The sequence below is a fragment of the Danaus plexippus genome, chromosome 2 (assembly GCF_018135715.1).
Source record: "Danaus plexippus chromosome 2, MEX_DaPlex, whole genome shotgun sequence".
Taxonomy (NCBI): Eukaryota; Metazoa; Arthropoda; class Insecta; order Lepidoptera; family Nymphalidae; genus Danaus; species Danaus plexippus.
In genome coordinates this window covers 3,968,584-3,981,873 of record NC_083537.1, presented here as the reverse complement: position 1 = coordinate 3,981,873, position 13,290 = coordinate 3,968,584, and the positions used below count along the sequence as shown (strand labels likewise).

The 13,290-nt window shown below is 31.7% G+C and overlaps 3 protein-coding genes across 5 annotated transcripts; 1 reads left to right on the top strand and 2 right to left on the bottom strand.

The window, feature by feature from the left end:
* Positions 1-84: 84 nt before the first annotated feature.
* Positions 85-7,533, bottom strand: LOC116779747 (uncharacterized). Its single transcript, XM_032674165.2, has 12 exons — positions 7,350-7,533; positions 7,025-7,092; positions 6,803-6,941; positions 6,621-6,722; positions 6,061-6,226; positions 5,734-5,912; positions 5,617-5,656; positions 3,154-5,535; positions 2,545-3,072; positions 2,137-2,316; positions 1,791-2,042; positions 85-1,704 (listed from the first exon to the last, which is right to left on the bottom strand). Exons 1-12 carry the CDS (start codon positions 7,422-7,424, stop codon positions 1,508-1,510), a joined length of 4,308 nt encoding a protein of 1,435 aa, XP_032530056.2. The 5' UTR covers positions 7,425-7,533; the 3' UTR covers positions 85-1,507.
* Positions 7,534-8,565: 1,032 nt separating this feature from the next.
* Positions 8,566-11,067, top strand: LOC116779839 (BTB/POZ domain-containing protein 6-B-like). Of its 3 annotated transcripts, none has more exons than XM_032674335.2 (3): positions 8,566-8,956; positions 9,056-9,098; positions 9,218-11,067. In XM_032674335.2, the coding sequence occupies exon 3, from the start codon at positions 9,230-9,232 to the stop codon at positions 10,559-10,561; it is 1,332 nt and encodes a 443-aa protein (XP_032530226.1). In that variant the 5' UTR covers positions 8,566-8,956; positions 9,056-9,098; positions 9,218-9,229; the 3' UTR covers positions 10,562-11,067. The 3 variants fall into 3 exon arrangements, with proteins under 3 accessions (XP_032530226.1, XP_061383401.1, XP_032530225.1); XM_061527417.1 differs by having other exon boundaries at positions 9,041-9,098; XM_032674334.2 differs by lacking the exon at positions 9,056-9,098 and having other exon boundaries at positions 8,570-8,956.
* Positions 11,068-11,141: 74 nt separating this feature from the next.
* On the bottom strand, positions 11,142-13,158 carry LOC116779838 (spermine oxidase-like). The gene is made up of 2 exons (XM_032674332.2): positions 12,740-13,158; positions 11,142-12,666 (listed from the first exon to the last, which is right to left on the bottom strand). Exons 1-2 carry the CDS (start codon positions 13,042-13,044, stop codon positions 11,364-11,366), a joined length of 1,608 nt encoding a protein of 535 aa, XP_032530223.1. The 5' UTR covers positions 13,045-13,158; the 3' UTR covers positions 11,142-11,363.
* Between the last annotated feature and the right edge of the window lie 132 nt (positions 13,159-13,290).

Below are 13,290 nucleotides of genomic sequence, written 5' to 3'. Positions count from 1 at the left end.
TATGATTCTAATGCCTTTTTGTAATGCAAGTATCTTGTTCTACCACAAGTGAAATCAAGGGTAATATAAATGACAACAAAAATAGATTTTACCGCGTACATTTTTAATAGATACATAAATATGCATACATTGAAGAATATACAAATGTATATCAAGAGGACATGCATGCGTTCACAATGTAAAATTACAATAAAATGTAAACTTTACATTGTCTTCGAAAGAGTTTGTAATTTGTATCTTTGACATAACACTGACAGTTCAAACATTTTTCAAAAGTAAAGGCTACGAAATGAAAATGTCATTGTTTATATTAACATTAATAAGATGGATATAGCAAAAAATCTTCTAGATTTTTTTTTTCTTTAAAATGGATCCAATTGACATTTATTTAATTTTGTAATTTATATTTCCGTTTTGGATACGTATATATATCTTATTTTTGAACGATTACCGTAATGATAAATCTTAATACCCATTTACTTAAACATTGAAAATTTATTTTAATTATTTATGACAATACAATAGCTATTAGTCACTCTAGGCAATTTTAGTACCCAAGTTATACAAAATAAACCTTGCTAGAATATACACAAAACTATTTATTAACATTCTTAGCATACTTTGACATCAATACTGAAGTGTTTCACATACATCCATTACATTTAAAAATCCAACGAAAGAAGATAAAAAATTTAAACACTATTCCAGATATTTTTTTATTCTTTAAAACATAATATATTAAAATATTCCTGACGGAATTATTACAGTGCCAAATCGTTCTTAGCAAGCGATAATTGATACGGCTATAAAATTATTGTACAAAATAAACTGATATTATTTTGGTTGAATAAAGTTGGACTGTATTGTTATATTATGAAACTTTTCGTTGAAGTGATAATTCGTTTTCGTTGCTTTATGGCGATAAAATATAATTACAATAATAAGATCTTAAATATATCATATTAAGCTAACATATTTATAAAAGCTTAACTTCTTTTATTAAGCTATGTGTAACGACAGATGTTTTCGATGTTTTACGCTCTGATGAAAAGGATTGATATATACAATTAGAGACTGGCAGAACATAATAGAAATCAGTGTATTTACAAAATTTATCTTCTCTCGTTGTTCATACATAAACCATATACACTTAAACAACTAAGACCCTGAAGTTTATACAAAACCCTGAATAATTTCTGAAGCTTAATGTTCTTTAGAGTAATTTAATAAAGGAAAATAAAAATAAAAGTGTTTTTAAACTTTTTAATACACAAACTTCTATAATGAAGTTATATTATAAAAATCACAGAACCATCGGAGAGATTTACACATCTCGCCTTACTTTTATACATTTTAAAGCAAAAACATAAACTTATACTACGCTTAATAACTTAATCTTAAATTATTATTTTTTTACATCGAAAATTTTAATTTGAAAAAAAAATCATTCGGTGTTCTCTTAAAAACTTTTATGTACACTTTATTAAAAGTCTTTGGACTTATTTCCTTATAATGTTATTTTCGATAAAATCCCTTTCCAAACTCTGACCGGTTTTTCCCGAACGAAATCGCACATAAGTTGCTCAAATTCTTCTGAAGGCTTTTTAGGAGACCAGGATAATAGCGCTCGAGTCACCCGGTTTTGGTTGTGCTTATTCATATATATCAGACTAGTAAATATAGCTTCCTTCATGTCATCTCGTGCTGGAAACAAATTATTATCAATATATTTCTAATGGCCAAAAATATAGCCGGCTGTATCTAATTTCGGTTATATCATTTTCACTTACGATTGTTTTCCAATTTATCGAGAAGTTGATTGACAGCAATTTCGCAATGCACTTTCATATCTTTAGGATAAGGCTTTAGGAGCGGTCCTAACAGAGATACGCAAAATTTCTTTGTCTTTAGTGGTACGTTTTCTTGTTCAATGAGAGGTATCAACATGTTCTTGATGAGATTCTTCTGACACCATGTCGGACCCTGACGTTTCGCGAGAATGATGAAGGCCAAACGCAACATCTTTTTCTCGAGCGGAATTTCTGTAACAAATTTTGAATTAAATAAATTTAACTCGAATTTAAAAGACTTAGTATTAATGTATTGTTGGTTTCGATAAATATGTTAAATGCTGACCTCTTAATTCCGTTAAACAGTTCCTAAACATTTCCAACATTTTAGGCTCATTCCAATCTGTCATTTTGTAGAAGTATTTCTTATTCAAAATCATTCTAATGTCCTGTATCCTGTTAAAACGATCCTCACATTTGTAGAAATGTAAGAGATACACTAAACAAGTAACCAGTGGACTTTTTGCTGGAAAAATATACAACAGAAATTATTTTGATATTTAAATAACTTATAGATATGATTTTAACAAAGCGATTTATTCTATACTGCAAACACTCATTCCTTGCAAAAACAAAACAAAGCGAACTCCTCCATGTCTAGTCTCAATCCCTTTGTTTTACCGCAAGGCGGACTTCATGCTCTTATAAAGCAATACATTTGATTTGGTAACATAATCAAAATGTCCAATCTTACCAATTCCCATATGAGCCAAGGGCAGAATATGCATCCAAACTTCCAAGCACTGTTTAACGAGAGGCACGACTTTGAACTGTAAACAGTACATCGCGTCCAATAGAAACAGTCTGAGACGTGTCTTGAGCCTGAAGTAGCGACAGGTCAGTGCATAGAAATGCGAGAGACTTTCGATTACGTCGAATTCAGGCGTCTTATTGAGGTGGAATAGTGAGAACTCTATATGAGTCAGGATCAAATTAACAAAATCTGGCGTAGTGACCTCCAATTCCTTCAGAATGTAGAGTAAAATTTGTTCAGATTTGGTCATGCACGGCGCTGGGGCTGATCCGACTTTGCTGAATAGTTCCTGTTTGCGCAACGGATCCTTTAAATACTTCATCAGTCCCGACATAAAATGTTTCGTGTTCAACTCCTGGAGCTCCTCAACCAGTGCATTGACCGCTGCCTTCGACTCATCCGCTGGTAGTTTTATTATATTTGCAATATCCGTCTCTAACTTTTTGTAGATTTGATTTGTGATGTTTTCTGAAACGAATGACAACATGGATTGAAGTTTATGAAGTAAAAGCTATTAAATATAATAGTGATAAACGTGAAACAACTTACCGGAAATTTTCTTTGGAGCGAATTTCACTGAACCTCTTCCATATTTCTCTATCATCTTGCAAAGTATACTCTTCCTCGGGTCGATAACTTGAGAATCGTAAGTGACGTCATCAATATCATTATTATTGGATTCCACTATTGGATTCAAAGCATTTATATTAGATTTATCTGTCTTATCTTCCTCGAAACTACTATTTAGGGTATTTTTTATTTTTCTCGTGTTATTACTTCTCGTTGGACTAACAAGTTCCGCTAAACTTACATTGTTATCTTCTATGCTATTCCGCGAATCTCTTAGGGAACTTCTTAACACTCTCTTGCAGCTAACATCTGAACTGTCTGACGCTGTCCGTTTTAATCTCTTCCGCACTTTCTCAGATCGATCATGTGTTTTTATAATTTCTTCCGCATCTTTTTCTGTGACCTTTCTCGGCGATTTTAAACTAAAAAGACTATCATCGTAACTCTGCTCGCCTATTTTATTTCTGCTGCGAGTCGTTCTAATAGATTTGGGGGAAGCTGTATAGATTACGTTAGAATTCTTCTCGGGACTTGAATTCTGCATATGTTTTTCTAAATTCAGTCGCGGTAAGCATACAACGAAATGTTTAGTACCAATTATATCTTTACATACACTTCTTGCATCGCCAACATTTGGGATCTCTTTATTTACCGCAATTAGCTTTTCTGGAGTTTTATTGATTTCAACATTTTTATTAACACCGCTCACGTCTTTATTTTGTGTTAACTGTTTTGAATTTAATTCTTTCATAACTTTAATAGCCTTCTCATAAGCCGCTTTATTATTCAGAACTGCTTCAGACTGATTTAATTTGCCTATTGGGATAATTGTGCAATGTCTTCGTTTACGTGTCGGTAGTTGTTTAAACTTTATTTTGCTCTTAGGTATTAGTCTTCGTCTAAGTTTATCGAGTCTGCTTAATTTCTTTTGTCTTCCAACATTTTGTTTGTTATGTCTATATATATCGAGCTTATCACTTTCACATTTAGATACTAGATTATCTTCTGTTGCAAAGACGTCTTCAGCGGTAGTTAATGTTTCGCGCCTGGTTTCTGAAACGTTATTGTCTTCTGTTACATTTACGCTGTTTGTACTTTGACTGTTTGTCTGTATGTATTGCGTTGTATGAGGAGCTTCTATCGAAATATCCTGGGACAGTATAGGCACGAAGTCGGTTTCATGACTACTCATCACGTTAGGCGATAATTCTCCATTAACATCTACCGGTTTCTCACTATCCATAGCCAATGTTTTATCACTCGACACTTCCGTGGGACACATATTAACCGTAACGTCACAATTTTGAATGTCATTTCTCACTGTCGTAATATTTTCATCACTATCATTCACTGTAATTACGGATTCTTGACTAGCACTATCGTGTAATTTAGCATTCAACGTTTCTATATTTGTTTTTGTTGGTGATTTCTTTGGTGATTCCGGCATTATTAACTGCTTCTTTAAGATGTATTTTATGTTTAGAATCTCTTTAGTAAGATCGGCTATGCTTGATTTCAGTAATTTGTTTTCTTCTCTTAATTCTATAGCGTCAGGACATGAGTGTTTCTTGATTTCGTCATTCGTTTTTTCGTGTGCTGGTCCTAGATGCTTCCTTATTTTTTTACTTAATCTCACTGGGGTTTGAGGAAGTGGGGTTATTAACTTATGCCTTAGTTGCATAGAACTTAAAATCATTTCTACTTCGTTATCATTGTTAGTTTCTTCTCGTGAACCGATACTACTATGGCTTTCTAAGCAACTTTTTTCATTTCTTGATTTACCACTTATTTCAAGTTCACAATTATTTGATAAATCTTTAATTACAATGTGATTTTTTGTTTCGTTTCTCTCGCCGTCTTCATTGTGAACAACATTTGTTCCACTATCCTTATTGGAGTCTGTGTTACAAGTACTTTTATCTGATGTATCCATGAAAATAACTGGGCTGGTTGCGATAGTAATTTTTCCTAAATCTCTAACTGGACTTGTTGCAATATCAATCAATTTTGGTTTTTCTTTTATATTTGCTGTTTCACTAACATTCAAATCCGTGACAAGGTGTCCATCTTGTACTACATTTTGTGATATTCTACTCGTTCCACAATCATCATCAAAAACTATAGGGCTTGTAGCTCTATGTATTGTTTCTGTATTTTTCCTAGTACTGGTAGATGCGTCAGCAAAAGTTTTACTGTTTTTAGGATTAGTTTCAACAGCTGGACTATTAGTTGCAAAATAATCTGGACTGTTCACACATTTCTCTGAATCAGAGAAAGCAAGCGAGGAACCTCTCCCTGTATCTTCACTGACGACACCATTACTGTAATCTGATTCGTGATCTTCTATCATTCTTCTCACATCTGCAAGACAAATTATATATAATCACCCTTCATTATTTTTTATTTAAAAAACTACAGAACCAATATATGTCTACACATTACCTTGTTTAATAGATTCTTTCTCATCACCATTTATATCATCCTGTAACAAAGACAATGTCAGATATAAGATTTAATTTTATTATATAAATATATCATAAATATATAATTATATATCACCTCTTTTGTCTCCTCCACTTCAGGACATATCTCAATGACGGTGTATAAAGGTGAATCGGGTGACGCTTCAAAGAAGTCAGTCACTTCACTACCCTCTGATAGAGAATCGTCATCATCTTGATCATCATTAGTGCTCACATACTTTTGGAGAATTCTTTTGTGGTGATTTTGGAGTTTCTCTGTGAAGAAATGAATATATTCCTCTGTTAAAATAATATTATTGGAACATTTCATAGCCAATTCTTTATGATTAATATGATAATAATGATATGATGAATGAATGATAATATGATGATAAATAAATATAATTAATCAATATTTACTTACTCTTTCCTAATGCTATAACACATGCCAGAGATAACTGTTTTAAAACTTGATCGTGTTCTTTTTGTAGAGATGCAAATTTCTTCTCTATATCTTTTAGGTTACTTTTTTCTAAGCCGTTATCTATTTTCATAGATTCAATTGTTGTTTCATTCTCCTTAACTAAATCCTATATCAAAAAAAAAAATTATATCAAAAATCTATCAAAATTGTGTAAAGTTTTATAAAATACATGTAATTTATATATTTGTTAAAATGAACAAACATCATCTTATACTTATAATTTTATATACACATAGCAGTATATACACATAGCATATATATATATATATATATATACATATAAAAAATAGATTTGAATTTTATTGCATTTGGTTAGCCATCACATGGGTGATTTGTAGAAAATAGGGCTGCGAACTTCAAAACAAAACATTATGTGGTACCTTGATGTTGAAAACACTCTCGGCACATATTTACTCATGATTATCTCAAACATACCAATATATTCAACAAATTGCTTTGGAAATATATAATGTCCAATACCAAAATATAAACATATATACCTGCAGTTGCCTGGCATGTGATTTCATAGCTTCAACCTGGTTTTGTGACATAATATAATTCTGTTCCATTTCTGAATATCGGCTTTGTAAAAGCTGGACATCCTAAAAATTACAAATATTTATATGAAAAAAACCAATAAAAGGTTTTATATATTTATACAATTATCCATTTGAGTGGTTACCTTCTCCAGTTGAGTACATTTTTCTACTGAATTTTTATAATCTATACAAATTTGTTTACATTCCTCTTTTGATGCCAGTAATCTAACTTCAGTCTGATCTAACTGTTCCTTTTTCTCGTAATACTTCCTGATAAGTGAACTAAAAAATAAGTTTCATTAGCATTTTATAACCTATAGCTTAGTATGCACCCGAAGCCTTAAAAACTTTAATGTCAAACTTACTCAGTAGCAATTGTCTTCTTTTTAGCTATTAGAATAGCTTTCTTCTGCTTCTCTAACTTGCTTTCAATCTAAAAAGACCAATTTTAAAAGTTTAAGTTATAGTATCACACAGACTTAGTCTAAATATAAAATTTTATAAGAAAAACATACATGAACATTACTATTTGAGGTTATGTTGTCATGAAGTCTTTAAAAATCACTGTTATGTATCAAAAGTTAAATCAACAATTGTAGTAACATTAACACAACTTGATGTATCAGTCAACATAAATAGAAATTAACCAACAATCCCTTTTTAATAAAAGTTAACGTAACATAACCTTACCTCAGCGTTGATTGATGGTTGTTGGAGAAAATTTAAATCGAAATCAAAAACCGTATCCTGAAAACTAGAAGTCATCTCGAAGACTTTCAAGTTTTTAACCGATCTTTAAAAACATTATAAATTTAATAAAGACTTATCTATTCACAAAATATATACACCGGCGGGACACAACAAATGTCAAACATTGAACATTAAACATCATACCATAGATTCGTATTCTTTAAAATAGATACCTACTTATGAAACAAATAGTTATAAAAAGTAATTGTGAATTAAATTTGACTCTCTGAAAATGAAATTAAGTATTTACCATAATTGATATGTTTTAATTAACATGATAGAAATGTTTATCTTTTTTTTGTGTTATGATATAAGTTTAGTGATTTCATGAGTATGGTTGAATAAAAGAAACTCTAAAAAACAGCAAATTTATAATACAGAAAGAAATTTTTTAAATTGCTTTTTATGTTAAAAGCAGAATATTTCGCAACGTTTTTAATCGTGATTTTATACTTTTTTGAAAACATTCTTAACTTTGTTCATAGAGCCTAAATATTGAAATATGCATATTATTCTGACCTTATTTTATTCATTCCTCCTTTATAGTTTATCTTTTATAGTAAGTGCAATACTCATATATACCCGGAGAATGAAATTTACAATTACAATAAAATCCCATCTTTAAAATAATTAATTATCCTTATAAAAAAACATTTGCTTCTGGTAGATAACTAACACATTATATCAAAATTAATGAAGTAAATAGACTTTTTGAAGTATATAGAAATTTCGGATCTTAATTTTAACAAAATACATTAGGATATAATTTAAGAAAATTTTCAAAGAAAGAAATATTATTTACATTAGATAAATGATAAAAATATATTGTAATATAAATAAATACTCTTAATAACAATAAAAACATTTACCGAGAAAAGAATGGTCTTAGAAATAATAGTCATCATTGGGTGATCAACACTATTTTACAATGATATTTTATGAATACTTGATTGCACTCATAGCTGCAATATTTCTTTATACTAGTTTTTTAAAGGAAAATAAAATACTCTCAAATCATCGCTTAACAAAATAGTTTTTTTAAGATTTTATGTTCAACATGTTCCATTAAATATCTAATATGATTTTTGATATATTTATTTTCAAGGTCATATATTCCTGTTTTAAATTTTATTTACTTTATATTATTAAATGATGTGTATAAATATAGCTTTCTGTCCATATTACTATGGAATGGCAACATTTGACGGCACTGCAATTTACTTTACCATATAATAAACAGTTAAAATGTTACAATTTTGAATTAACAAGAATTGTAATAAACGTTGTCTGATATACTCAACTGTATTTCTACCATTATATTTCAGACTTATTTTTACAACTTATGTACAACTGTCATTAAACATCTGATGCTATTTCAGATTTAAATTTTGAAGTTAGCGTACATGTTTGACAGCTGTGTTTATCACGCGCTTACCTCTCATCCTTGTTTGCAAACATCCGCAAGTGTAAACGAACTAATGAATTGACGTAGTCGGCGGTCGGTACAATTAGTACGCTTAACAGTGACTTCATATTCAAATTATAAGGTAAGCGGTTTTAATATTCTTTGTTCGATATCGTTTCATACAAACTGATTTCGAATTTTTTTTTTGTATTCCTTATTATTAAAGATTATTGTTGCACAGCTTCGGGTTTAAATTACACCTCAAGTCATATCTCAAGTTCAAGGTTGGTTAACGCGAAACAGGTATCCGCTTCAGCAAACAAACCGTTATATACAACCTGTTTTAATATATTCCGATAATATAAATAAAATTATCTGGTCAATAACTCGTGGTTCTTTTCAGACGGGATACAAAATGGGTGTACCGTCACACAACAATCTCTATGACCGTGTCAATAAACTTTTGCTGTCCTATGAGTGGAGTGATTGTTGCTTCTCAGTGTGTGATAAAAAGTTTAAAGCCCATAAATTAATATTGGTTATTAGCAGTCCTGTGTTTGAAGCTATGTTTTACGGTCCTTTGTCGACTAATGAAGAAATAAGTATAACTGACATTGAGCCACATATATTTAAACTACTATTGAATTACATATATACTGATAAAGTTACAATAGAATCTATCGAAGATGCTTATGATTTACTATATGCCTCAAGAAAATACATGTTAGAATATCTAAGTGAGATCTGTGTCTCGTACATACAATCAAATATGAGCATTGATAATATAATAACCATTCTTAGTTATCCAGATTACATGCAAGAACCGCAGCTAGTCTCATCAGCTTTAAAACTTTTTTGTCAACATGCAGAATATCTTTTGAAGGAAAACAAAAAATGCATATCTGCCAACTGTCTGCAAAAAATTCTGAAAAGCAATGATATGAACATTGTTGAAAAAGATCTTATTCAGAGTGTTTTTGAATGGACCTTTCATTATTGCGATCAGAACAATATCAAAAACGATTTTCATAATAGGAGAGAGATTTTAATTAAAAGTGGGCTATTAAAATTGTTACGATTCTTTACCTTGTCAGTTAATGACTTGGCGGAAATAGTATCATGTCAGAATAATTTGTTACTAAATAATGAAGCAGAGGATATAGAACAAGTAGTAAAGAGTTCCGGAGATATTACCAACATAATCATGCCCATATTTGATACAACAACTATGCCTCGAAAATCAATGAAGCTGCAATGGTGTTTGTGTCATCGTACGCAAATCAGATCGGAATCTCCATTAGTTGTCGACCGCAACAACTTTATAGTACAGACGAGGGTAAAGGCTAACAAATCAACTTTCATAAACACCTTAATTGTACCTTCAAGAATGAGGCCCGTGGCCGACTTCTTTAGTAGCCTAGCTAACACATATCACGAACAATTCTCAGTGTTGATAGAATGCGAATCTCATAACAGGATAATTAGTTCCTTCAACTTCAAGGCTGAAACGGAGTTTCATTCGAACATTGATATCAAACTTGAAGAGCCTCTTTTGTTGAACCTTAATGTATGGTATAAGATTATCATAATATGGCCGCACATAGGTCCATTTTTCTCTCATTCGTATGCTGTACAAAATAGAGACAGATGTTATAGCAATGGTAAAATTAAATTTGAGTTCGAAGATTATTTGTCAATTTCTGATAATTGTGGCAGTTTTCTTACAGCGTTGAAGTTTTGTATGTAATTTAAATGATTAAGTGACATGTTTTAATTGTAATTATTTTTATGCTCTATATATTATTAGGGGACCGTTGATAGTTTGAATGTCGGTTGAGGTTTGTATTAAAAATTGTGTTAGTTTGGTGAAGAAGTTAACATTTTATCATGTTGCATAATGTATAACAGTCGTATTTGCCAAAATATTTAAAAGAAACAAGTATCTATGTTTTAAAAACTTATACCTAAATGTTTGATTCTCTTTTCACGTTTTATTCAAATTTCCACTTTTCATTAGAACTTATTCCACATATGAGCTCGAATTTCGTCATCCCTAAAGAGTGACAGGTACAAAGTCATTTTGTTCAGCATTTTAACTTTAATATTTCTATTTATTTACATAATTACCCTAATTATTACATAGACTTAAATTCTTAACTTTGGTTGAGATGTGATATTGTAATGACCCTTCAGTATTTTATTTAAACATGTATAAAATGTATAAATTATAATTAATTAAATAATTTTACCAAATGCCACATTTTTTATTTTTATCCAACTATATTGCAAATGTAAGGTGAACTGTATTTTCTTCAATAAATCAGTATTTCCGATGGACACAGTCGAAGATATTTCCACAAATGTACATTAAAGGTATTTTTATATTTTTAACTTGATTATGAAATGACTGTTTCGAAACATGAAAATAATTTATCAAAATATATATTTATTAACAAAGTTGATAGAAACACAGGTTCTAACGTAATGAAATAGGCAACGTACGGGAGATAATTATAAGAAATTTTACAAAGGTATGAAAGGATTGTAATTTAACGCGGAGGGCCGTCGAATTTTTTAGTAAGCTGTATAATACGTTCTGCTTCTCTTACACCGCTTAGTCTGGCTCCGTGTACTGTAGCGAAATGGCCAGGCACAGTGGCCTCACCAGCAAAACAAATTATAGGAGGCTGTGGGTCACAGGGCCCAGGCACAGGTGTTCCAAGCTCGCATTGGAGACTAACGTTTGAACAACAGCCCATATAACTGTATGCTCCACAAAAATGGGGATCGAGTGCCCAACGCGACCTTAGTATCATTTGCGGATATGGAAGACAAGGGTTTCCAGTAAATCTACGCAAAAGACATGTCAATCCTTCAGCAACATCACTCTCTGACATCGACTCCATGACAGCCGCTTCCTGTCCAGATATCAAGGAGCATAAAACATGTTTACTTCCTGGCAGTTCATCTATGGCACAAACTCCTCTGGTCCAATCGCACCTGCACTGAAGTTCCTCAGCAGACCAAGCTAATTTTAGATTTCCCTCATTACAGGCCCAATACGGTTCCGCATATTCTAGGAATATTTTGTCACTTAGGCCATAGCCTAAATTACATATAGCCTCCAGTTTACACATTGGTAGAGGTGGAGCAAACAGTTTATCAGCTTGGCATTTTAGACAACCGAGAGACATTGTAACAATGACATAATCAGCGTTTATTTCTTCTCCATCACAACATTTTACTAAGACTCTACCTTTACCTGTCTGGCCTTTTCCCCAGCGAATGACGTTAACAGCTTTATTATAACGAATACAATTATCTGGTAATCCTCGAAGCAATGGTGCTATGACTCCTATAAAGCCTAATGGAACACGGACAACACCTCCAGGGAGTTCAATGTAGCTTCCATATTGATCAGCACTTATAAGTGATAAATCGTCACCGCATCTATTTCTTAATATGTTAGTTAAGCCAAACATTACCCTGGCTGCGTCGTATCGTTGGTCTTCGGGAAAATTATGTAGCTCCTGTTGGATACGTAATGCTATAAAATTAAGGAGTGTACCATGCCTTCTTTCACATCCTAATCTAAATAGATTAGCAGCTTGTTGTTCTATTTGCCTAAATGTGTGATAGGCTGTGATTGTCACTGGTAAATCTATAGCACGGCCTTCGCTGGTACAGAATAGCCCTTTAGTTGCGTCCAGACGAGCAAGTGGGTCCTGCAAAAGTCTGTCTGTTGATGCTAACGTATATACAGGATTAGGTAAACATGCTCCCCGAATCCATTCAGCGCCCATTTCGATCACTGAGTCTCCAAGCCAACATGAGTGAATACGCCCACCAGGTCTGTAATGCCAACAAATATGTCATATCTCAAAACTATATAATAAATATATAATTCCTATAAGTAATTATCTACCTTTCCTTGGCTTCCAAAACTAAAAAATTATTAATTCCACATTGAGTTAGTCGATGAGCTGCTGATAAACCTGCCATTCCTGCGCCAACGATTATGACTCGTGGCTCTTGGCAGTTGGGACTGATGCTGCAAGAGTCCAGGATGCATTGTTCCTTCCCCGAAGTCTTCACTACATTACTAAGACATCTTAACCATTTTGTCGCTAATGATATTTCAATCACTCGTTTGACTTTTCTGTTGTTACGGCAATTTAGCGTTACATACCAACTCCTAGGCCACATATAAGTTAAAGGTAATAATATCATTTTCTTCCATTGACCTTATTATTTAATTAAATAATTGGGTTTTAATAATATCATACTATACAATTTTGATTTACTTTTGTCTACTCTACAGTTTAGTGTCTTCTATCAAGAAGATTGTTTATTTATTTTTTATTTCTTTATGGCCATTTATTTTATAGCGAAACTGCTTATAGATAAATATAAATAAAATTGTTTATTTAAAAACAATTTCTATTTAAAAACGCTTATAGTTTAATCTTATTTCAT